At 35.9% G+C, this 27,440-nt stretch overlaps 1 protein-coding gene and 1 long non-coding RNA gene across 2 annotated transcripts; both read left to right on the top strand.

Moving 5' to 3' along the window:
* The first annotated feature begins 187 nt into the window (after positions 1-187).
* Positions 188-26,644, top strand: LOC134539301 (uncharacterized). Its single transcript, XR_010076283.1, has 5 exons — positions 188-406; positions 4,837-4,922; positions 5,945-6,003; positions 7,011-7,085; positions 26,592-26,644. It is a non-coding gene; the product is annotated as an uncharacterized LOC134539301 (long non-coding RNA).
* Positions 7,160-17,266, top strand: LOC134539299 (uncharacterized). Its single transcript, XM_063381206.1, has 2 exons — positions 7,160-15,210; positions 15,424-17,266. Exon 1 carries the CDS (start codon positions 13,037-13,039, stop codon positions 14,897-14,899), a length of 1,863 nt encoding a protein of 620 aa, XP_063237276.1. The 5' UTR covers positions 7,160-13,036; the 3' UTR covers positions 14,900-15,210; positions 15,424-17,266.
* Positions 26,645-27,440: the final 796 nt, after the last annotated feature.

Here is a 27,440-nt window from a genome sequence, read left to right as displayed (position 1 = left end):
GCATACCCCAGTTTATTCCTAAAACATTGTTTTTGTGAAAACCACGGCGGTAACATCTTTATGTTGTAATTGATTTGAATTCTTTATTTTTAATTCTTATTATTATAAAAATTAAATTTGTACGGTTTAAAAGTGGGGGAATTATTTCAGTTGTAAAAACAAAATAATATATCAAGATGGTAATTTTTTAAAATGAATTTTGTTGGTGCGATAGTGTTTTTGGCCAACATGCACTTGACAGAATACTAACAAAACATTCGCGATTTATTTTTACGTTGGCAGATGGTAATTGTTGGTAATTGTATTTGGTGTTGTCTAGGAAATATTATATAGCTGTGTTTTATATTACATTTGCTGTATAAGAGTAAGAAGCCAATTTTCTTCTGCGGAACGTAAGAATAATAAGGTAACAGTCAAATTTTAGTATTTTAATGCCAAGCAGTGTTGAAAGGTTAGAGCACAAGGTTTTATTAATAAAGCTGACATAACCTAGCTGAATTGTGCTGTCGTTGGTAAATAAATTAGTGTCCGCAGTTAATGAATTATTATGTTACAATCAAAGTACATGAGCACCACATTTTTGTTCCTCTGCTTCAAGCTGAAAAATTATCATCAATGTGTTAGGTCCATTCTGGCTTTACTTTTACCGAGAAACGTAACAACAGCGCTAAGGCCGGGTTTATAGAAAACGCAAGAACGCAGAAACGCAAGAACGCAGGACGCAACAACCGCAAGAAATTCACAGTCGTTTATAAAAAACGCAAGGACGCCGGCCATCGCCAACGTCAAAAAATAAAATTTCAGGAATAAGTCATGATTATTTTTAAAATCTTTGTTGTACTTATCGTACAGGCAGGGAAAATTATGGATAAGCTGAACAAGAAATTCATCAGCTTCCTCCATTGAGCTGTATTCACTAGAAGAATGCCAGCCCAAAACATAAATAAACACAAGCGTAACGATTAATTACAATCGCAGAGCCTTCTATATGCGTTTTTTACATGACGGTTTCAGTTTCCACATACTAAGCAACCAGTATAGAAGGCCGAAACGCAAGGAGAAAACGCAAGAAGTAGAAAGTTGAACAACTTCTGCGTTGCGTTCTTGCGTTAATTGCGTGTCTTGCGTTTTTTATAAACGTGCTGGTAGAAGAGTTAAGGTTGGACTTTTACCGTAGTTGCGTTTCTTGCGTTTCTGCGTTCTTGCGTTTTCTATAAACCCGGCCTAATGCGGCTGAACAATTAAGATACTGAATCTAAAGTTCTTAAATTCTGTGTCACGTTGTGGTTTGATTTTGAATGGTCGCACAGCTGTATAGACTTACCATTACTACACACCATTCCCCCCTACATTCCAAATAATTAACTAGAAAATTTGATCTGTGGTGAAGCCAGCATGAACCTAACACATTTGTGATCAGTTAATTGTTTTAGTTAGAGGAAGCAGAGGTGCAAAAATGTGGTGCTAATGTACTTCTGATTTTAAAATAAAAGATATCAAAGTACCGTATCACGTACCTAACCTAGTTTATTCCTTGATCCTGATGGCATGACCTGTATGCATTGATTCAATAGTAGCTGTTTTAGCTTAGTTTGTTGAAAGGTTGTGAACATAACAAAACTTGTGATTTAGAATGATTATGATTGTAAGTTGAATACAAAAAAAGAACGGTAATTGTTCTGTATCACGTATCCAAGTTCATTCCTTGATCCTGATGGCATGATCTTGAAATCATGAGAATGGTTGTTTAGAACAGGAAAGCTACATGTTAAACTGGTAATTTCTAAGAAACCGTTAAAAATATTTTACACTATTTTTAATGTAGGTGTACTAACCCAACTAACTGTCCACAAGGTTTTGAAATATTTTAATGTATTTTAAAGTAATTTTAAGGTAATAAACCATTCTCACAATTTAATTAAAGTTCTCAAAATCATTCTCACACAAACCCACACAGGAAAGCGAAACATTGCGGTAACCGCATCCATGCATATGCTTTTTAATGTAATGTAACAGTGATTTTTCAGAAAACAGTAAGAATATAGAATCACTGTTTTCAGGGTAAATGCAGGTACCTACGTCTCTGGTTTTTGCAAAAAGTATATTCTGAATTTTATTTTTACTTTACGTAAAAGCCCCTCTATAAGAATATTACTTGAAGCTTCAGGAAATAAAGGAGTTGAGTGTGTGTGTGTTTGGGGGGGCGGTAACTTACCATCGGATGAAAGCCCAATTGTAGATGTCAATTCAATCATATAAGAAACTAGCATAGTGGTTTTTTCTATAATGAACATAAACTTAACCCAATTTTTTAAATTTTATTTTAGTAGTTTTAGCCTTTATAAAATTAATTTTGTAGTTGGCAGTGTGTAATTATAAAAAAATTAAGTACTAACAGAATAAAATCCATAAAAGTGCAGGAATTGAAAAATTAAATTCAGAATAAATTTTTCTTTGGAAGTTGGACCATGATAACCATGGACTTAACTCCATTATGTGAATATGGTAAATAAAAGAAAGTAGGCCTAATATTTGGCACAATCTAGCCAACACTCATATTTTGTTATTTGTCAAATAAAGTTCCCAAATGACGAATAGTGGAATGTTCAAAGCTTCTGATTGGCCAACATCATAGTTTTAGCCTTAGCATAGTACCGGTATCTAGAAAGAGTTAAACCTATAGTGAACATTGCTTAATACAATGTACGATTGTAGCTATAATAATTATTGGAGTCCAACTGTTATATATTGTGCTGGAAATTCGGCATTTCGTCACCTTTTTTTAATTTTTCTATAACTTTAAAATTTTTGGGATTTCTTATTTTTTTTTAATTTATCTAGTTGTTAAGGGGGTGATTTACTTTTTGTTAGGCCGGTGTACGCCACGTATTTAAACTTTGTGCCAGTGGACCGAAGCCCCTTCCCAGGGGGCCAATCTGAAATTTTGCCGTCTAATGTGGACATGGTCAGCCCGGTTGAAATTTCTCTCGCCTGCAGTCACGTCCCGAGTTTGTTAATTATTTCTCTTCATGACCAAAATCGCATAGAGCATCTTCTGGCCTGCGAGCTGCTTCTTCTTAGAGGGCTGCTGAGAATAGCAAGTCTCGTCACGAAGCAGTCTCCAGTCGACCGACGTTCTCAAGCTAGTGGCGTTTTCTGTCCCCCCCTTCCTCTCCACCTCACTTTAGTTCTGAGAAATCAAGCTAGGAGCAGTGACCTGACGGGACGATGGCCTAATTCAAGGACCTTCTCCCTGGTCCGACAGAGACGTCCCTGACATCTAGCGGAGGAAAAAGTAACCGCGGGCCTGGTCGCCAGCGTGCAGAGCTCACCCTTAAGACACCTGATGGCAAGTCAGCTCACCGCCTCAGTTAGTTCCCCTTTACGCCGCTAGAGAGCAGCACCGCGGCGCCCTTAAGCCCTATGCTTCCTTCTCGCGGCCTGTAGAAGTCGATTCTTTGTAGCTTTCTGTTGCCGCCGGTAGAGAGCGCGCATGTCATGTTGTTGTCACGCCCGCCTTGGGCACCTCCGCATGTTGTCGGCCCTGAGCCGAACCTTTCCCCCCCTTTTTTCTTAGGGCTGAGCGCCAGATTTAATTTGAAGCTTTGACCGCCATCGCCGGACTTAGTCATCTGACCTCGGCTACTGACCACGTCTTCTCGGCGTCCTCTGCGCTAAGAGGCTTTTCGCGGCAACGGCGAATTCGTGTGCACAAGAATGTAGTCAGCTTGCTTTAGGGATTTGATCCCAGTGGTACAGTAGCCAGTCAGATGTAGTATCTAGAAGAAGTCATGTTTAGTTAAATTTTATAATTTTTTTTACCTTCCTAAAAATTTAGTTTCTTCCGCGCATCCGCGAATTCTCAGTACGCGCGATCCTGATGTCGGCGCAAGACACCTCGCGAGCCCTGATTACACACCCTGTTTGGTGAGTAATCCAGCTTTTTTTTCTTCCCCAAATTCCCATTTGTTGGCCTTTCGCGCCGACTGTGTATGACTGTCTGGACGCAGGTCTAATTCGTTTTGAATTTGACATGTGTGTCAGACAGGGTCAAAGTTTCCGGGGAGAGAAGTTGCTCCCCGCATGATCTTCGGGACCTGCTGCTGATTTCCCTTTTAGAAGAGTTTTCCTCTCGGTCCAACGTCACCCTGGGAAGACCCGGGTGATATAAGCTATATATATATATTCCACTTGCATCACTAACAAGATACCAGCAAGCAGGGCTTTAAGAAAGTAATCTTCAGGGACATGTAAAATCAAGGAAACTCATGTATATGTAATCGTTGGGAGAATCAAATTTTTGGTGCAATTTTTTAAATTTTTGTTTATGTAATCATTTATTTGTTAAGGTGTAATATGTATGGTTTTAAATAATCCCGGGGCGCCCCCTTAACTTTGTTACTTACATGTTGAAATAATGCGAAAACAAAATCTCTTAATAATAAACCAGGAAAACCTATAGACCAAGCTACCGATGTAGTGTATTTATTTATCAAATACCTTCTTCATTTTATCGATCCACAAACTCCCCAAGTTACTAGTGTGCAGGGAGTGTAAATTTTGTCTTGTGCACCACCTCGTGCCCCCTCTGGTAATTAACTTTAATTTTCTTTGTATTTTGCCCAGCAGTTTCCAAGGACTTTTTATTAAAAAAATAATAATTTTATTTTGAGGCACGAGGGGCGTTACAATATAATACATTTTTGAGCTTGTGAAAAGGTTATGTTGATTGTAGCCAGGCCTTTGACCAACATTCTGAAATGTGTGATGCATCAGTTCATGCATATGCAATTGTGCAACCATCTCTTAAGCATTTTTCTTACTTTCTTTCTCTAGCCGGAAATATGTCGTACATGCTAGGACATCTCCACAATGGATGGCAAGTAGATCAAGCTATTTTGTCAGAGGAAGATAGAGTAGTGGTAAGTATTGTTTTTGTGACAATTCTTTACCATTTGTAATAAGGCATTAAGTAGGCATTTATTGAATGCCTACATTTTTAAGGCTTATTTGAGCTTCAAAATAATCCTATTTTTAATTTTAAAATTTACTTTATGTAGTGTGGTGGCCAAATTTTTTTGTTTTAGAAAGCTGCATTTTTCTTAATTTTAAGTGTGTTTTATTTTTTGGGAGATTAAATGTCTTGGCCCTTCTTTGCACCATTGCAATGAGATTTTAGACATTTGTTGAGAATAAAATAGCGTTATAAGATTATGTATTAGGCTTTTACACTTAAAAGTTAAAGTTTTAACACATGATTCTAATATTTTTTTTGTTTAAATCCATTTTCATGGAGTAGTTTTACAGTTGAAATAAAATATTTTAAACAATTCTTTTTAAATTTAATCAGATGATAATTTTACATGACAGCTGCACAAAATGCAGCAACAACAAATATTAAATAATAATTTTAATGCTCCGTCATGTTAAGGTGAAGATGACGTGCAAAAACTTTGCAGATTAATCAAATTTAGTAGGTAATGCTTTTCTTTGCCTCGAGTCATGACTGAAAGCGGGTCGTGTACACATTTTCTTGTGACATTTGATGATATCTTGTGTTCTTGGATAAACTCATCATCACTTAGAATGATATAAATAGTGTCTGTGTATTGGTATTATTGATAGGCACTGCAGATTATTTAGTGAGGTAGTAATTTAAGAAGTAGCCTACGAAATACATTTGAGTCCCGCCAATCCAAATGAACTGTCTGCAGTTAATCCGAACTGGAATTAAATTGTTTAGTAATTTTATTCTGTGCTGTACAATCATTATATTTTGAATTTTGAATCACAAAGATGTTTTGTTTTGTTAATTCTACATTAGTTCGTGGGTTAAAACTTAAGGTGTACATATTCAGTGGTATTAAACTTATATCAAGTTATAAAAAATTATTTTTATAGTTTTATCAACTAAAACTTTTAAGGCAAATTCCTTTTCTTCCAGATTTTGGGTGTTCCGGACTGAGTAGTTGCAACTAGTCAACTACAATCACATTAAAATAGGTAAAGACAGTTCTGATAATCACAAGTGCACCTGTGTATTTCAGAAAAACACTGGGCACTTTATATATGTACAGAACCAACCTTTCCTTTTCTGTTTTAGGGTTGGCGCCACCAAATACAAAAAATATAACAGATCAAACAAAAAATATGTCCCTGTAACTTGTTACTCAACTTTGTGGAGCTGGTGACTTATGCAATATTAAATGTTTAAAAAAAGAAACCTGTCGCTGAATGTAATTTAGTTTCAATACAACCAGTAGTATATTATATTCCAATTAATGTAATACTTAGACAGATTTTAAAAAAAATACTGTCTTGCTCGATAATAGTGTCCCTCCAATCCAGACCCAGCTTATCTGGATATCGGAAGAGATAAGATTTTGTGGGTATTTTTTTGACCAATTTAGTTTAAAACAGGAAATTTCGATGTTATTGCTAAATTTATTACAATTTTTTTTATACGGTTAATATGCAAAAGTGGTAGGTACGCCGCCCAATCATCATCGAAGATGTGAGTTTTTTTCTGTGAATCCGTAGGGGTAAAATTTTAATGTTGATAGTGACAATGAGCGACCAACATTTCAGTTTCAACAACGTATACATTTGTATTAAATATAAAATTAATCTGTAAAAAAATTATATTTATTAAAAAGAAACCTTAGTTTTAATAGTTTTACCAGTCTGAAACTTGTATTACAAGCAATTTAAGGCAAATTCCGTCCAATCCTGAGTTCTGGTGATCCGTACTGGGTCCAGTACCATGTGGTCTGAATTAGCGGGACTCGAATGTATTTACAGTTATTTTGTTTTTTTTTTTGTGTCTACATTTGCATTCTATGTTAAAAAGCCTGAAGAAATCAAGGCAATCTTTTTTGCTTAATACTGTGTTCTCGTGTTTATAATTGTTTAAAAAAAACTGATATTTTTCTAAAAGACGTTGACCAAGTAAAAAATTTTAAAATTGCTTGAGGAGTGTATGTTTCTAACATTCTGTGGTTTTCTTTAAGGTTATCAGGTTTGGACATGACTGGGATCCATCCTGTATGAAAATGGATGAAGTCTTGTACAGCATAGCAGAAAAGGTTAAAAACTTTGCAGTCATTTATTTGGTAGACATTACTAAAGTTCCTGATTTCAACAAAATGTGAGTGTTTGTGGCATTTTTTTATATTGATGCAATATTATTTGTAGCAATTCTACTACTGTGAATTAATTTTTGTTTCAAATAATAGTACTGATGTCTTCTTATTTGAACAATTGGCCTTATTTCTTAGTCAGGTCAGATTTTCATTGTAGCAATTTAATGGACAGTGGAATGTGTACTTGTTTTTAATTCCAGGACATTAACTTTCATTATACCATGTAGCATATAAAATTAAAGATATATTTTTGTGGCCATTAAATTTATCATATCATATTAGCAGCTGAGGTGCAAACTATTTTTGTGTAAAGAAAAAAATAACTAACAGGAGTGTACAATGCAAAAAAAACCCTAAGTATCTATAATTGATGATATCCCCTCTGAAATGTTGTGTGCACTTGAAGTAGCAGCTTTGACATTACTATTTTAATTCTTAGTTCATAATAGCTTGACTTTCTCTGTCGCATTCATGCGAACATGTAAGTTACCTGTAAGATAAACAAAACATTTCAGTTTAATTAATTGATGTCTCCTGTTATTCAAACTCTATAAAGAGCATTTTGCTCAACAATAAGTATTGGGATCCACAAATTAATGTTAGAATGTATGAGTACTTAATAATAAACTAATAGTTTTTGAGTTTACAAACTTATGAACACAAAAAGATTGTTTATATTCAAAGTATCATTAAATAGTATTACATTCATATGATATTTTATGGCACGCAAATTCAGCATAATACTCAGTGGATTTTATGTTATGGAAAGGGCAAAAACATAAAACAGATTCATGTAAAAATGGCCTCTGCATTCACTTACATAATTATTGGAGACAAATGGATGGACGGACAATCGATCGGGTTTAATATGTTGAAATCAAGGTTATAAGTGTTACACCTCAGATTACCTTGGCTAGCTCAAAATTCTGTCTAAAGAGTTGAATGATTTCGGAACTGAAAATTATTTAAATTCCAGAATAAAAGGTTACTGTTGTCAATTAAGTACTGAAAAAATGTCTCAAGACACAATTGATGTTAACGTAGTTTTATCAGGGTGTCGACAAATCTGGAAAACAGGGAAATGTCAGGGAATTTAATTTTTCTGGAAAAGTCAGGGAAATGTCAGGGAATTTTAACTTAGCCTCATAAAAGTCAGGGAAATTCTCAAGTCAAGGCAATTAATAATTATTTGACTAAAATGTAACAATTACTGCTTGCTTGCGCATCAGTATTTTCTGTTGCGGTTTTTCTAGGACGTTTAACAAAATTAGTTGGGTAGTACCGTACTTTCCAGTAGGGTCTGCTAGTGTGTTTCTTTGTTCTGTGCCAGAGGCAGTTTCTTGTTATGTTTTGGTAATGGCTGCTGGCCGGATTCGTGTGTGTGGATGTTATTACCCGTGTTTGACAGATGTGTTATTATTTTAAAGTATATTGAAGCATAATGCGTTACAGGAAAGTGAAAAGCATTAGGCCTATTTACGAAGTAAGTTTATTTAAAGCTCCAAAAATTGATAGTTTCAAAACTCTTTCTGCTGCTATTAAAGATCCCCTACTAGTAGCAAAGCTTGCATTCTTCATAACCCTGGCCAATCATGTTGAACCTTTTCTCACTGAATTCCAATCAGATCTACCTTTGGCCCCTTTTTTGCACAGTGCTCTATGGTAGTAATCCATCAGTTCTAAGAGTAATGAAGATGATCATGATTCTGTCACATGGGAATTCAAACGTTGAACGGAGTTTTTCTGTAAATTCTGAGTGTTTAATGACGAATCAGGAGACCTCATTGATTGCACGGCGTATCGTCTATGTTGCTGTCCTATCCTATGGTGAAGTGAGAGATGTCCCTATCACCAAATCTCTTATTCATGCGGCCAGAAATTCTCGAGCGAAATATGCAGAGGTGAAAGCTAAAGAGTCCAGTGATGCTTGTTCCAAGGAAAAAGAAAGGTGGCAAAAAAGGTATGCTGAAATTGCTGTGAAAGACTTGGAGAAAAAAAAAGCAAAATTGCTGAGAGATGCTGCAAAGGAAGCAAGTCGTTTGGAAGCTGAAATAGACACACTGAGGAATCGGTAATTTTTCTGCGTAGAAGCTGTGTTATTTCAGTGTGGTCATATGTTTGTGTGTAGATTGGATTAGTACAGATTTAGGGATTACATTTAAATGGTATTGTTTATCTATATGCATAATATTTTATTTCTTAAAATACTTAAACTTATTTTGAAAGTTAAAACATTTGTATTACATGGTAAGTACGCTAATGTTTACTTTGCCTTTAGTTTAAGTTTTTCATTATTTGCAAACATGTTACAATGCACCGAAGGTCTGTTCAGTTAAATATATAAGGTTTTTTGTTTCCGTATACCTAGATACTATTATGCAATCGCACGCGCACACACACACTCCCACACCAAAACTAGGGAAACAAAATTAAAAAATAATCTTACAATTTACAAGAAAGGTCAGGGAAAATCAGTAATCTTACAATTTACAAGAAAGGTCAGGGAAAATCAGAAATTTTGATCTGGAAAACAGGGAAAAGTCAGGGAATTTTGTAGAGCTGGTTTTGTAGACATCCTGTTTATTAATACTTAAAAATTCACAGTTAAAGTGGCAGCAATCTCAGACCACGAAAGCCAATACATTTAGAGTATGTAACTTTAGCACATAACCTCTTCTCAGACTTCAACACAACAAAAGAAACACACATGTTGACTGTTCGCAGGCACGGAAGAATTATTATTACTTTAAAGGACAGTTTGCACTAATGTCCCATGGTTACTCACAAACTCACGGTACTGCCAAAAAACTCTGTCCTTGGAACGACGACTAAAAACAAAGTTTAAAGTCTCATTGCGGGATTCACCGACAACTGTGGTCAAAATTTCTAGCTGAAAAATGTTTGAATGATAAAAAAAAGTTAATTTTACACAGTGACTTCCGAACTACAGCTGCAAAATTCTCTCTTACACAACATAATTTTTATAATTCGTGAGTCCTTGCCCGGTTCCTCGTGTAGACAAAGACTAATGATAGGCTACACAGCCACATCTGCGTGATGCTGCCAATCTGCAGCCAATCATAGCACAGCATTCAAACCATAGCAGGATACAGTTTCTGACCCCTCGTAGAGAATCGTTTTTTTGACAATTATGTTCAGAAAATGTCATGTGGTCTGGTGACCTCACTGTTGACCAATCACAAAAATACTTTACCAAATTACCACTTTCATTCCCTCTTTACGCAACAGGCCCAACTTTTGCATCAGATTTAGACCAAGAATCATGGCAAAAACGAAGTACTAAAGAAAGTTTCGTCAATATTCTCATTTATGAACACAGCAAAACAAAACCATACTTAAAATTATGTTAAATCACGAATGTAAATATACCAACACACAAGTAACAAAAAGGGGGTTGTCTGTAAAGTCGGTTTACGGACGATAATTTTACGTGATAGCATGATAAGAAAACAATGATGAAAAAAAGCATAGGTACCTACTTTTTAATTTTCAAATATTATTAACAGTTTTTGCAAATTTAATTTAAATAATTTGTATATATATAATCACAAACAATTAGTTATAGAAATAAACTGAAATCAAATCAAAGTCAATAAATTGTTAATTTGAAATGACAAAATTGGTTAAATAAATAAAAAAATTTAAATTGCTGCTTTTTAAAAAAAAGCCTTAACCTGTTTGATATTACAGAAGATTTTCTTGCATTATGGTTGGCCAGTTCTTGCACGCTCGGCTCAGGCGGAACGTGACAATGAGTCATGATTTTTCATGCGTGCAGCCGGCGTTCATCGATTTATAAGACGTTATCACGTCAAAAACAAAGCGTAGGGGCTTATTTATTACAAAGTATGCAAATGGTCAGAATAACTTGAAAAGCATGAAACAAAGTAAATTATGATTATAGCTTATAGCAAACACAGGAAACTCACTAAAAAGAAATTAAAATATTTTATTTACATGATATTTTCAAAACTAACCGATGTACTGAACATGATGGGACAAAAAACTAAATTGATTATTTAACCATTTAACCAGGGAGAAGGGCATTAGCCTGGATTGTTTCATTACCCCTCCCACCTTTCAATTAAATTAACATAATATTTAATTAAAAAAAGCCTGAGAGGACAATATTGCATAACAAAAATTCCATTACATCAACTCTTTTCTTGCTTTGCAAATGTGGGTAACCCCCGAAAAATTATATTCCCTGCCACTTAAAAAAAATAGAATAGGATGTGGTAAATCATTGGTGGGGTAAATCGTAGGTAAAATTTAAAAATAAAATTCAACTAGTTAGTAACTTATATTCTTATAGAGCAATACAAATGATTTACTTTATGTCTGTGATGAGGAGGCCTGTATAAAACAAGAATTGGCAATTTAGATTTTTAACATTTTTTGATGCCTTAAATTTTTTTAAAAATGAATTTTTTTTTTTTCTGTAAAGGTTTTAATTGTTTTTTGAACACCAGTTCACCCCACATTTTTAATATCGACATCAGTAGGGCCTTCGAAACTACTCCACATGGGGTAAATGGGAGGTAACTTATATGGGTCATTCTCCAAAAAGTGTGCAATTTCAGTCCCGGTCAGTTTCAGAGTAATATAACATATTTTTAATGCTTGAAATCGCAACATAAATTCAATGGAAACCAATAAAAATTAAAAAACCTGTAGAAAACCTAAATACAATTTAATCTCATTTTTTATTTGTCACAAAGTGTGCAATATCTCACCTCCGTGGCTTGTCCCCGCTAACAACTAAGCACTTTCATCAGTTCACTTTATTTGAATGGCACAATTTTTATCTGGTTTTATTTATTTGCCATAATGTATACATGTAAACAAGTTTTTGTTGATAAAATAAAGTGCATAATTTATTTATTTCATAATTATATTGGATGTTTTATATTTGTCCCTCACACAGGTTCTTACCTCCATCAGTAAGACTTGAAACTGTAATAATTTATTATAGAGTGAATTGTAAGCAACAATCTGTAGACAAAAGAAATGTGTGGTAGCCATTTTGTTTACTCTTAAAAATGCAGTTTAGTAAGTTGTTTCAAAAGTGTATTTTCTGAAGTTTGTAGTATGAAATATGGATATTGTGTTTTGAAATTCTCACCTCCGTGATAATTATTTCAAGGTAAGAAACATTGTATTTAACTTTCATTCTATAGATAAATGTAATAATGTGGTGAATAAAAGTGAAATCAACAAACACAAATGTCCTAACCTCAAATATGCCACAATTATTTAACTTCAAGTTTAAAATTCTCACCTCCGTTACCCTCACCTCCGTTACTTGCAATATTCACGGAGGTGAGAAGAAGTAACGGAGTAACATTTTTCAACATGTTAATTTTGTTATTTTTGTGAGTGAAACATTATGTACATATTATTACATCACATAAATTATCAAGCATTAAAGTATATTTCAGGCATAATATATTTATGTATTGGCCATTTTAACATGCTCTTAAAGATGCATTGCTATTAAATGGATGTTCAATTCTTCTTTGTGACCTACAATTAAGGTTATAGTAACAGATACTTCCATTGTTCAAAACTGTAGTATAAATAATCACTATTTTGCAAAATCTACAATGCAGTATTTAAAAAAATAAAAATATTGAACATGAAATGTCACAAGCTTCCTAAATGTACGTATTCATATGCAGAACCATTTTTCTGGAGTGATGCTTCAAGAAATGTATGCAAAGTTTACTTTCACTAATAATATTTAATTTGAATTTTAAATATTTTTTATTACTTTAACTGAACAGGCCTAATTGTAAATAGATTTGTATAAAATTTCGTTTTAGTATTTGCGGGATCTAGTAAGCTAATTACAGTTCGTTCTACATTTCAGAATGACTAAAAAGGACAACTGCTGTAAACCTAGTAAAATGAATAAAAAATGTGAAAGTGAAAATAAGAAAAAGTTAATGCAAAAATTAAGAGAAGCAATAAGAAATGATCCTATCAGATATGAAGAAGCCAAGAAGAAAGAAAGAGAGAGATACCATGAAAGGAAAAGACTGGGGAAAATAAAGAGCGTAAATGAAATGAGCTCTCGGGAACAGAGGAATATAAGGAAAAACTGGCGACAAAGAAGTAAAAAATATTACTCGTCAAAAAAAAACCAAGAAATGGATCAAATGCAAACTGATTGTACTTCTCCACCAAGCCCTCAGCCTGGGCCAAGTGAAAAAAAAGACAACCAAAGTCATAGATTGATATTGGGAAAGAAAAAACGACGTTCAAACCAGCATGCATTTAAAAATAAAATTAAAAGTCTTGAAGAAAGGTTAAAGAAAGTGGAAAAAAAAGCAGAAAAATATAAAAAGAGACTTCAAAGATCACAAAACAGAAAGAAGGAGACACCACGCAAATCAGTGGCAAGACTGTTAAAAGGACAGCGTGTTACTCCAGAAGTAAAAGAGAAGTTGCTGTTTCATGAAGTAATAACAAAGCAAGTAAGAGAAAATGCTGCAAAGCATAGAAAACCTCAAACAATCATTGCAAGTATTTGTGGGAAAATCATCAAAAAGTACAGATACCTTGGTTACATGGGCAATATCTTTGAACGGAGAATATGCATACGTGGTCGTAAAAGAACATGTGCTAAGGAAGCTATGCGTAAAGCAAGTGAATGTGTGAGAGATTTTTTGGAAAAGGATGAAAGCAGCAGGCTGTGCCCAGGAAAAAAAGACACTGTCACCCGCAATAAATGCAAAAAACAGAGAAGGCTGCTTAGTAATTCCTTGTTGGAACTTTACAAGCAGTTTCTATCAGAAAATGCTCATTTGCAATTAAGTTATTCTTCATTTTGTAAACTCCGCCCATTTTGGATCCTGCCTCCAAATGTTAAGGACAGAAATACTTGCTTATGCTCAATCCATGAAAACATTTCTCTACTTACAAGTAAATTAAGTCAGCAGAGCATCATCATGGAACGTACACCAGATGACATATGCAGATCTTTGTGCTGTGAAAACGTGAACGAGAAATGCTTAATGAGATTATGTAATTTGTGTAAAGATAAAACAATTACACCAATTGGAACATTTGATGGAGATGAACCAATGGTTTATGAGGAATGGGTAACAAAGAAAGTGAATGTTATAATAAAAGGGCAAAAGAAGAAATGTCAACGGGTACAAAAGGAGGAAGTTAAATCCTCTAAGATAAATGGTTTCTTGAAATTAGAAAGCCATATTGACAAATTTATGGTGCATGTTTGTAATGTAAAACATCAGCAAGCCACTATAGCTGCTATTAAAAGAAATCTAACAAGTGAAGATGTGCTTATCCATATAGACTTCTCAGAAAACTATACTTGCAAATACAGCAGTGAAATACAGTCAGTTCATTTTGGGGGTTCTAAGCCTCAAATAACACTTCATACTGTGGTTGTATACTACAATTGTCCAGAATCATCACTTATGAAGTCAAAATGTTATTGTACTTTGTTTCGGAGTCTTAGACATGATCCTTCTGCCATCTGTGCTCACCTGGAACCAATAATTGAACAAGTGAAAGTAATTGTTCCAAGTGTAAAGAATGTACATATTTTAAGTGATGCACCTGCTACCCAGTACAGGAACAGAAAAATGTTTTTTTTGATGGGGACACATCTAACCAATGTTTTAAAATGTGAAACCTTTAATTGGCACTACAGTGAAAGTGGACATGGGAAGGGGGCGCCTGATGGCGTGGGGGGGTTGTCTTAAAAGAACTGCAGACACAATTGTTGCAAGAGGACGAGATATTCCAAATTATGATACCTTGGTCAGAGAACTTCAGAATAGTTGTCATGGAATTGAAGTTATGTCAATAAATGAAGATACGATTCCATTTATTGACAGTGTTCTCCCTATAGATATCTCATCTTTCAAGGGAACAATGAAAATCCATCAGATTTCATGGGAAAATACAAACAGTTCCATTCTTCAAGTACGACATTTGAGCTGTCTAGATTGTGCTGCTGGAAATCCATGCTGCCACTATGGGATTGGTGAGATAAATCTTGGTTTCTCAAAACGTATCCTTTTAATACAAATTATATTTATTAATTTCTTAGCTGAACTAAAAGATAAGATTTCTTAAAATAACTTACCTAGATATTAAAATGCTATTTTTGTAACAAATGTAAATAACTTCTTTAATTGCATTGTCAAACTTTTTTTGTAAACTGGTTGAAAATGTTTGCTGGATGATGTTATAAACATAGTTACTTTCCTTAATAATTACACAGGCCACAGTATTAAATCTAGGATTCATTATAAAGATATTTATACTGATAGTGACGAAGATACTACACCATCACATTGCTCTACTGTGCATCATGTTCGGCCAAATGACTATGTGATAGTGAAATTGGCTGGCAAAAAAAGTGTGAAACATTTAATAGCTCTGGTGCTTTCCGATGATGGTAACGATGAATACACTGTTAAATACCTGAGAAGATCAACATCTAAGAAATTTATATTTCCTGAAGTTGAGGATACTTCTGTTGTTGCAAGAATAGATATAGTCCAAATTATTGAACAACCTTTGGTGAACAATCGTGGGCAGTATTTATTCAGCGATAATCTGGAAGGCTATGAAAACCTTTCATGAAATGTATTTAAAATACTTTTAATTTGTAAGACCAGTGTGTGTGTATTACAATTTTTCAAATTATTACTAGTAAGTTTTAATACTGAATAGAAACTTGCTAACTTGCTACTTGCTAACATCAAAATGTGAAATTTAAGTTTATGTAAATTAGCGTAATTGTGTCTTAATATTATAGGTACATTTTCTGTCTGTCTGTGGTCATTTATTATACTGGCTTCTAGAGATTAACTCTACTCTATGAACTCTATTCTCACCTCCGTTACCATAATCTCACATCCGTGAATGTGAACATTTTAATATAATATCTTTTTGAAGAACAATCACAACAGCAATAATGTACATAATACTGTAGGTAACTTGTAATAATAATAATGATGAAAACCATATTTTTAAGTTTTGAGATTTCAAAATCCAAATTGCACACTTTTTGGAGAATGACCCATATTTAAATTTTTTACTAGGGGGAAGCTGTTTTTTTTAATTAATAAAACCATCTCAGCGTGATTATGACGACATCAGTTGTGTCCCTCCCGGTTCCTGGGCCCGCTGTTGCCCGTCGCCGTCTTGTCCTGGCGCGAGTGCTTCCAGTGTAAATATCATTTACTGACTAATTGGAAGTGTATTTGTTGTATTCCCTGTATTGTGTGCGCGGTTCCCCGGACCGCGTACTGTTTCCCGCTCGCCGCACGTCTCTCCTCTCCACCCGGTACGGGTCAGCTCACTGATAGCATCGTGTATAGTGCTTTGCTATACATTAAAACAAACTACAAATAATTAGTAACCTTTTACTTCCGAGTGGCGTCTGGAGGGGTCGCTGTTGCCCTGGCCCCTGTTGCAAGCCACAAGGTCAGGACCCTTCCAATCCCTGAGTTCATGCTGGCCGGCGCCCACGTCACGATGTCGAAACATTCGCAACAGGGATCAGAGAGCCAGGTGATGAACTCCCTGCTGTAGCCAATTTTACAATGGGAAAAGTGTTAAGATTATGAGCATGATTTATAAAAAACTAAATTTTCCACCGATCTACCCGATCCTACCCTATCAAAATTATGAAACTCACAAACTGGAATCTTAAAAAATGTAATGAGTTTGGAAATGTTCTGAAGAAATTTTGAAATATTTGGTTTACATACTTTGGACAAACAAGAAGTTGACTCAATTCCATCATCATGGTGTGGCAAATACTTAATAAACCAATATCAGTTGTACATCTCTAGCCTGCAAAACAAATAACATGCACAACTGGCCTTCCTTAGCTTCAAACTGGACACACAATAACACTCTATGTTTCAGTATTGCATCCTGTCTTTCACTCCAAAACACATTATAATTCCCTTATTTTGTTATTTGTGGCATATTCCTTTAAAATTTTCTTTAATGACACAACACAAAAGTATTTTTGGTTCATATTTTAGAAACAGCATTCACATTTTTACTTGAAATTTTCACACAGAAATATTCAATGACACATCAACCAAACAAAGCTTAACTCTTTTATACAAAATGTGCATTGAAACCTTCATACTGTAAACTTTGTAAATAAACTTCTGCAAGTGGCTGCTCATGAAATGTTGTATATTCCTGTAGCATGTAAACAACTTGTATCTTTTGCACTATCTTGTCATAATCAATAACATCGGAAAACATTCCTCCCAACTCACACTACACCCTTCCATGGTCTTAAAAGTGACGCATGCCAATTTGTACCCTTTACTCTATTCACATTATAACCATTACACTTGTGGATTTTTTGATTCGTCAATTATGACACTTTATGTGAAGCTTCATCACCCTTTTTAAAAAACTCTAGGTTTTATTCCTTTGGCAAACAGATATTTTCGCCTCTTCGCTTTTAACAGCCGCTTTCCTGCCTTTTCCAATTTGTCTTTGAGTTGTACCGTCGTACTGTCCGGGAAAATAATGATCCCGTGGAGTTTGGTTGTTGGTAGTGTCTGCGGCATTAACTCAATCGGGGAGAATCCTGTGCTCTACTGCCGTACATTGTTTATCAGTTCCTCCACTTCACTCGCTGGCTATGATTTTCACAGCAGTACAATCGTAAGTCTCCCTAACTCCCTCTTCGTTCTCTCCACTGCTGTGTATCCCAGTTCAATATCAAGAAGACCAGACAGTGTTTTCCACAATTCTCCCTGGAACTGGTGTCCGTTAATCTGAAATAATTTTCTTTGGAGTCCCCACCTTCCCTGACGTACACACAGAGAATCTTCTCACCCAACACCTGCGAATTAGCTTGTTTGATTGGATACAATTGTACATACTTAAAAATATACATATATATACCTAACCCCTCCCCTCCCTCTAGGCAGCGGGCCAAACAAATCTTCCAGAGGCTCTTTTGACGGTACATGTTGCATGGTTCATTACCTTGGTTTGGGCACATAACAAACAATTATTAACAACTTTTGCAACAGATTGGTACGTGTCTCTGAATACATAGATAGAACCCTTGAATACATTGCACAGTTTATTTCACGCCACTGTGTCCCGATTTCAATTCCTAAGCTGTTAGGGACACACTAAACCCATTTCGGCACATCATTGCTTGCATTCCGAAAAAGATGCCCTTCCTTAATGGAAAATTTTTCTTTGATAATATCTCGACAGTGAGGAGACTCCAATTCTTTCACTACAATCTGCAATGTGGGGATCACAGTAACTGCATCTGTTTGCAAGGGCTCCTTATCGGAAACACTTTTGCCTGGGTGGCCTCTACATCTGCAACCCCTGGAGGGACATGTGTGTACAAAGTGTACTCCTGTCATGCCAGAATCCATCTTGTGATTCTACCATGTAACAATTTGCAAGAATTTATTTGACATGACATAACGCCTTGTGTCTGTCAATACTACAGTCTCCCTGCCATAAATGTAGGTACGGAATTTTGAACGTGAAAATACAATGCTGAGTTTTTTTTTTTTTTTTTTAATTTACCTCTGCTGTGTTAAGTGCCCTACTGGCGAAACAAATGGGTACTTGTTCCCTTTCCCCATAATGGAAAGTCACGGTGAGGCCCACGCAGCCTAGAGAGTTGTGTGCGTGGGATTAACAGACACTAGTCATCCCATGTATATAGCATGTTTTCTCGCAGAATTGTCACAATTTTTATACTAAAATCAAGATTGAAAATTAGGGGTGCAACATTTATGCTGAAAAAATTTTTTTTGTTAGGTAAAGTTATTCATAAAAACAAAAACCCATTCATGGAAAGTACGTTAAAAAGTGAAGTATAAAAGAGCACGCCAAAAAATTTAAATTAATAAGTTGTGCAACAAAAACCTTTCTTCAACTTTAAATATAAAAACAAAATCTGTGACCCGTGAACTAACGCGTAACTATCGTCGTAGTACACACCACGAAAGCGTACGGGCTAACACATGTAGTTAACTCGGCACATGACAGAGAGCGCGCGTTGCATGCAATCATCGAGATATAAATATTGATATTCCAACTACGTGCACGCATTCTATGTGGAAAGCAACATAACCAAACACGAATGATGCCAACTAGCGCTGGCTACATTTTTATAAGCGGTACACCGCGGCGTCGCAGACGAACAGATAGAGTTATAACGTTTAAAAACATCTTTAAAAGGAACGGACAACTTGGTATTTCCGTTAATTAAATTAGTAAGTGGTAATGTCCGAACGAATATTAGATTTCTACTTTAAAATACATTGTTTTATACGGAAAAGATACCTACACAAAGCACTCGGAATCTAATAGCGGGACCAAAAACATCATGTGACGTTTATGCGAGAAGTTTTTTTTTTATCCAAATTTTGATGCTCTAAAATATGGGTGCGACGATTATGCGCTTGCAACGATTATGGGGTAAAACAGAGTACATGCAATAAGCATAAATCTCTATAATACTACAATATAAAGTTTCCCATCAAACATAGTTTTGACATTTACATTTATCTACACAGTTACTATTTTGCAAGCGCAAGCAGGCCCCCTCAGGGAGGAGTTTCGTAATTCCAATTCCCCCCCCCCCCCCTCCCCAGGAACTACGCCCATGGTCACACATGTTGTCAAGAATATTGTTAGAGCAGCTTCTGTTTCATTTTATGAAGAAACAAACAAGAGTTGGGCAGATTGAAGTGGTGAATGCAGAGCTTAGTCCAACCAGTCCGATCTCAAAAATATATATTAACCGGTCAATGTTGATTTCGGTGATGGCCCGCAATGCTACCAGAAATTACTTCTTCATTGATAAATAAACTTAAATAAAACACCACATCATAGTTTCAGTTGGTGTGAATAAAGGTTTGGTTTCACTGTTGCTTGTGTTGTGTTCAATTACAAAGAAAAAATGGCTTTAAAATTTGTGGAAAAGGGAGGAGGGGGTCAATTTTGGTATTTAAAAGACTCTATTGGTGTACAAAATTATTTTAATTTTAGTATTTGGCCTCAAGTACTATAAGGTAGGCCACCCTTGTCGACTGGTTGTCTGTCAAAAAGTAAAAATATATCTTGATGAAATACAACACAAAAATGCATCTCCAAAATTCTCATTCCAAATTTTCCTTTACAAAATTTAATAAAAATTGATTAAAGTGTGAACTGTGCAGTGTAATGTACTATCTGTTACTTCCCAGGTAGACTGATGATAGCCTAAAAAAAAGGGGGGGGGGGGGGGGGATGTTAGATGGGACAGGTAAAAGTCCGGGAAATTCTCTGAAGGAAGAGAGAAATCTAGAGTGTTAGCATTCCAGAAAACAAATGAATGTAAGATTTTGAAATGTGATGTTACAAACTAAATAGCTGAAAATTTGCCAGGTAGACATCTTGTGTGTACACTTTTCACTTTTAATGTTCGTCTCATGTGTCATGATGAATGTGCATTTGTAAATTTTAAAAGCCTATGTAATTATGTACTAAGTATGCAGAGGTGACTTTTATCATTAATTTTAAAAAATATGTAATCCCCTACATTCTCAATACAGCTAGCAATCAGAAACTTGAAGAAAATTGAAATTGATAAAATGTAGATACAATTTCAATTTTGTTCATTTTCACCAACAGGGTGTCAGCAAACCAGGATAGAAAAATTCCCTGACTTTTCCAGGTTTTTCAGACAAAAATGAAAATTTTTCCAGAAAAATTGTAAATGACATCACAGCACTAAAATAAGGTATGATGTTAAAAAATATTGACCATAAACTTACCAGTATATATTCCAGGCTGTGAAATCTTCTAAAAAGTTTTTTTACTGGACCAGACTATGTATAAAAAAACTAGCACTTCAAATAATAAGGTTTCAGCTTGCACTACATGAATGAGCATAGTCAAGTCCATCATATCAATACTGCATAATCCTAACATAAGCCTATATCAAAATATACAGAGACAAAAAATACCGTAATCGCTCGCGTAATGTCCGCAGTAATTTGACCACATTTTTGGCCCAAAAAATGGGGTGCGGACATTATGCGAGGAAAAATAAAAAAATACAAAATTTTGTGTTCTATTCAGGTTGTGCGTCTTTGTTCTAATGATAAAGGGCGGGGGAGGCAGCGACGCGGCAGAAGGAAGAGAGAGGCAACAACTCCGCAGGGGGGAGAGAGGCAGAGGCAGCGCTGTTACAGGAGGGGAGAGAGGCAGAGGCGTGGCTTAACCTCCCTCCTGCCAGCTAGCCAGCCAACCAGACCCACTTCCCTTCCTCCTTCACTTCCTCTCTACTTCACCGACAAAACTCCACATCAACACAGCGGCAGCGCGACCAGCTTTCTTTATCTTTATGTCGTTTGAGATAGGACTAACTGCTTACGTCTGGCATGCCTCACGACGCGACGGTCCTACTGAGAACGGACACTTACAAAATCACCTCCCGCCGCTCACAATACATGGCTTGTTGTTTGATGCATGCCAAGCTGCCCTGCCCTCAGATAAACCCAGAAAAACACGTTTTTAAATTTTTCTCAAAAATGTTTACAAAACAAGGAGGGGGGCTTATACGCGGGCGGGGCCTTTGACCGTGCTTTGTTCAGTTCAACGAATTTCCCCACCCTTTCAGAACAGGAGAGAAAGGACAGCTCAAGGTCACGGCTTTGTTTACAGAGCCGTCAACTTTCCATTCGTACTGCGTCCTTTAGGGGTGGCCAAAGTTGTGTTGCCCGCCGTAGACGACTGGTGCGGACATTATGAGAATTTTTAATTTTTTCTTTTAAGGATATATAAATAAAGGGTGCGGACATTATGCGAGGGCGGACATTACGCGAGTGAATACGGTAGTTTATGCACTTAACATTATATATAATTTTAATTCTTGCCCTTAATGATAAGAATATTTTCAGTTCTATTAGGGCTGCTTCCTTGGCAGCATGTTCAAGAATTGATTGCTTCTGAGCTTCCAATTCAGCTAAAGCTACAACATGTCTTCGTTTCTCTTGTTTTCTGTTTACTTCTTCTTCCCGATCTTTCCTTTTCTTCTCTGTAGTATCTTTGTAACAGGCATAAGCATTTCGCGCAGCATGGATCATCTGTTTTGATATTTCCACTTTGTCCATACCACCTGCAGCAATCACTGCATCAAAAATCCTACGCTGTGCAACCAGAGACTCATTTCTCATATTTTCAATGAGGCACTCTTTGTTGACTGAAAAGCCTCTCTCTAATGAGGCATTTCCGTGAGATAATATCAGCACCAGTTTAAGGAATTGTGTCAAATGCTCGAAACTACCAAATGCCAGTAGCTCCAACCAAAACTTGTCCAGTGTCATAGAATTTCTTCTATAAAAGGCCAGTTTATACTGTACACATTACAAAGCACAGAGGTCTTTGTACTCCCTGTGTCCTTGTCAGCTAAATTACCAGATATCCATTGGTTTTTGCAGTATATTTCTAAGACGTCTGACAAACGCTTCTGGGCAACTACTGCTTGCGTAGCTACCAGAGGGTCAAAGCATGAAATAGCTTTGGTCAACTTGAAGTGAAGAGGAGAACACAACATTATTTTTGAAATCATAGTTTGCAAAAATTTACGGCACTCATTTTTGAACTCCAGTATTTCTCGCACTGACAATTTTTCCTGCGAGAGAGCAATTCTTGTCTCATAACCAAGTTCCACTAATTTTGGAGTCATAAGATTTTCCTTTTTAGTTACATCAATTGTGATGCAGGGTGAACTTTTTAAAACATCTGGCTTCACTATCTATTCCATCAAGTTTTTTACAAGTGATAAAATACTGCTGTACAGGAATGGAGCTAAAGGAGCATCTGACTGAAATTCCCTTAAAAACAGTTCAAGTTCTAAAGAAGTAGACTTAAAAAATGCCAATTTCACTGTCAATGCATTGTCTTTAACAGATTCTGCAATTATTTGAAAACTTTTACATGTTGGTACTTTTCTTGTAACAGAAACGTGGGCAACATACTTCTGTACACTTGGAAATATTTTCAAAGCTTTGTCTGCCACCTCAGCATTCTCAAGCCAACGAATCGAGCAGAACTTGAGAGGAAACAATGAAGAGCCTGTAATGGATATAAAATCAGCTCTGTTGGCAGGTACATGGTGCCACAAGTTATGCAAAGCTCTTAAAAATTCGACAACTTTTAGCTTGCACTTTTCACACCACCTTTAAAAGCACAGTGGAGGGTGTGCAGTCCACAACTGCCAATATCAAGCAAAATGCCAGCATCTTGGTTATCTTCTGCCATCTGCTTCTTAAAATCTACCAACAATTTTTTGTTGACATTGGGGCCGTCCTTGGAATTTTCTACAACATTTTTCAGATTGATATCTTCCAGAGATTTCTTAAATGAAAGTAACAAATCATTTGCAGTTGTGTGACCCAGAAATGCAGAGTTGTAATATCGTGTAGCAACAGCTTCCGTTTCCTTGTCCCAGAATCTGACGTAAATATCCATTTGTTGCATTGGAGATTTGAGCAACTTTGTTTAAACTTTCATCAAAAGCAACAACAATATGATGACAAACATTATTTAACATTTCTTTTTGAAAGTAAGGAGCAAGGCCTGACACAATTGTGTATGCTAATTTGGTTTTCTGTAATTGCATTCCTGCAGCTATTTCACTATCTGGAAACATTATTTTGAATAAAGATACACTATTGGCAGCAGACCTAAGAGAAGAATGCTGCATAATGGCATTCAAACACCACAAAATTTGATTTTGTAACACTGTCTTTCCTGAAATATTGTTCAACACCTCGAGAACTCACAGACTGGGATCTGCTAGGCAAATCACTATTATGTGACAAAGAGCTTTCAGATGATTTGACGTTACCTGACGAATGAAGTTGTTCATTAGAGGCTTGTCCATCAGCAACTTGTCCATCGAATTTGCTTGTGGTAACTTTAGACACAGCAGTAACCGATTTGAAAAAAATACCAACTGACTTGGAAGAATTCACTGCATTATTTGCTCGTTGGCGTTTTTGGCCTTTCATGTGGCTTGAAAGAGCTTGTTTGCTCATATTACTGAGGGAAACGACAGTCTTGCATAATTTACAAAAAAAAAAAATTAAATTTATCGCCCAGCACTTCCGCGCACCAACTAAATGCTGGGTCAAATAACCATGTCGGATTGAACGATGTTTTCTTGAATTTAGACATATTCACCGAAATTGTAGAGGCCTAGTCGCAGCTCCAGTAAAATCTAGCAGAAAGACCGCGAAAGATTTGCAATAAACAAAGCGTAAGTTTGTATGCACATTGCTACAGTGTAAAAAAATATGCTACATTTTATAACTTCCTAAGATCACAGCACTAAAATTCGTAAGTATTTTGGCTATGATTAGAGTACAAAAATTTCCAAAATAATATTCGTATCTTTCAAAGAAAATTATGTTTGGCAATCTGAGAGAACTGAGGAAACATGTAAACAAACAGAGAAAACTGCAGTAATGGCGACAGTGTTCGGTTCGGTCAGCTTCGGTAACTTTCGGGTACACTCGAGAACCGCCAAAAGTATGGTATGTTGTAACCCAAAATATGGTACAGTAGCAATATATTAGGCAGACTAACTATGAACAGTAGCTTACAAGTTTACAAACTATGGTATTATCTGCAGGGGCGCAACAACAGGGGGGGGGGGGGGCAAGGGTATTTTGCCCCCCTCTGAAACCTAGAAGTGGGGGCAAACGGGGGCAAAGAAAGTGCTGTGTAATCAATTTTTAGATAATAAAACTGCTTAAATAGCACCATTTTCCACCATGAAATGTAAATTTTCCCGGGGGAGGACCCCCTTCAATAGGGGGGATCGATGATTCTTTATAAAAAGGTATATTGCTCCCCCTTTGGAAATTTAGTTGTTGCGTCCCTGATTATCTGCCGTCTTCCTAATGTTGTGTGCGGTATTATCATCAAAATACGTATGCATGTCATACATACGGTAGGTATTTATAGACTTCATGAAAGCAGCACGTCGCCCAAGTCCAGATACGTAAAGAAAAACATTAGTTTAAATATGATTTGATTTGTAAAATAGTAAAACTAAATAGTGTATTCTGTAATACTTTAAGAAAAACCTTCATGATAAGCGAGTGGTTAGTGGTTTTGGTCATTTCCAGAACTTTCACAATTTTCCCTTACTTTTCCCTGACCACCAAAATTCCCTGACTTTTTCAGGTTTCCCAGGTTTTCCAGGTCGCCGGACACCCTGACCAAGATATAATTTCTCACTCTGTGAAATCGTGTTATTAACTTCGTAAAACAAATTCTGTAGAGTTTACAACTTCTGTGCCATTGAAACCTACTGTAAGAGGTTGTTTTCAGTATTCTTACTCAAATTATTTTTGTTTTTGTTTCTATATCTGGTTTTTACTTGCTGAAGTGATGACAATGTAAAACTGTTTTCAGTTTCTTCTAAAATTGTGGGTGGGAAATAATGTAATTCTGTGTACTGTCAGTTGTTGATGTAGCTTGCCAGAAGTTGGTAGGAAGAGGTTTGATTTGGGACTGACGGCTCAACTACTTGTTCTATTGATTAGTATAAGTTGTTGTACCCTCTTTTATTGCATAATCGTCATACCCATATTTTAGGCCATCAAAATTGGGATTAAAAATCTTCTCGTGCAAACGTCGCATGATGTTTTTGGTCCTACTATTAGATGCCAAGCATTTTGTGTGGGTATCTTTTCCGTATAAAATGATGCATTTTAAAGTAGAAATATAATATTTATTCGGGCATTACCACTTATTTAATTAACCAAAATACAAAGTTGTCTGGCGTGTAAATTTTCTTTTAAAGATGGTTTTAAACGTTATAACCTTTATCTGTTTGTCTGTGTCGCCGCGGTTTACCACTTACAAAAGTGTAGCCAGCGCTCGTTGCAATCATTAATGTTTGGTTATGTTGCTTCCCGTATAGAGCGCGTGCACGTAGTCGAATATCGATATCTCGCCGATTGCATGCAACGCGCGCTCTCTATCAGGTGCCGAATTAACTACATTTGATAGCCTGCACTCTTTCGTGGTAAGTGTATACTACGACGGTAGTTACGCGTTATTTCACGTCACAGATTGAAGTCGCGTTCGTGTGACACATTTAGTTTTTCTATTTAAAGTTTAAGAAAGGTTTTTGTTTAATGAATTATAAATGTAAACTGTTTGGCTTGCTCTTGTATACTCTTACCTTTTTTTAAAAACATGTACTTTCCATGAATATGTGTTGTTTTTATGAATAACTTTACCTAGCAAAAAATAGCCCTATTATAGGGCTATTTTTCAAGCTTGATTTTAGAATAAAATGTGCGATGATTATGCGAGTAAACACGGTATGTTGTTAACAACTGAACTTCATTTTCTTGTTCGTAGGTACGAGTTGTACGACCCGTGTACCGTGATGTTCTTCTTTCGCAACAAGCACATTATGATTGACTTGGGCACTGGAAACAACAACAAAATCAACTGGCCACTCGAAGACAAGCAAGAAATGATAGACATAATTGAAACAGTTTACAGGGGGGCAAGGAAAGGTAGAGGTCTTGTCGTGTCGCCTAAAGACTATTCCACGAAGTACAGGTATTGAACACGTGACGTGGTCGAATTGTGTTTCTTCCGTTGGATGACATTCTCTGTGATAATGGTCCATGAATACTGATCACTGCTGTAGTGTCATGTGGATGTTTCATAATGAAAAACTGATGGGCACGCCTGTGAAATTATTTATTTTGTATTTTACTTGTCTTGTTCAGTTGTACTGTGTGTAACTAATAATAAACTGTTCACTTTTTAAGAGCTTGTGTGGATCTACACTATGTTATCTTCACAATAATTGTTTTAGTTTTATCGACTAAAACAAAGCTTTCCATCGTAATAAGTAGACAATTTGTCAGTACTATTGAAGTTGGACGATGAATGGTCAGTTTGTACCACCACACGAAAATTGGCCCAGTGATTCCAAAACTGAGACTTTTACTTCAACTGCAGACCTGCCAACATTCAAATTTAAAAAATCATGAGGTCCTCGATAAAAATTTTCAGGCCCATAAATACAGGTTAGATATAAAAAAACAACAAATGAGAATCTTTAAATTTAAGTAACATACCAGTACATATGTTACATGGTCTCTGCTTCAAAATTAATTTCAACAAATTATAGGTTGCAGATTTAATTTAGTTGAACATAATTTAGCGCTGTCGTGTAGTGATCATGCAGGGCCG

The sequence above is a fragment of the Bacillus rossius genome, chromosome 15 (genome assembly GCF_032445375.1).
Source record: "Bacillus rossius redtenbacheri isolate Brsri chromosome 15, Brsri_v3, whole genome shotgun sequence".
In the NCBI taxonomy this organism is placed as follows: Eukaryota; Metazoa; Arthropoda; class Insecta; order Phasmatodea; family Bacillidae; genus Bacillus; species Bacillus rossius.
Note: the sequence above shows the minus strand (reverse complement) of the source record. Positions and strands in the feature narration are given on the sequence as shown.

What these genes read in the sequence shown, in the direction of transcription:
- LOC134539299 (XM_063381206.1), top strand. Translation starts at nt 13,037, where the DNA reads ATGACTAAAAAGGACAACTGCTGTAAACCTAGTAAAATGAATAAAAAA.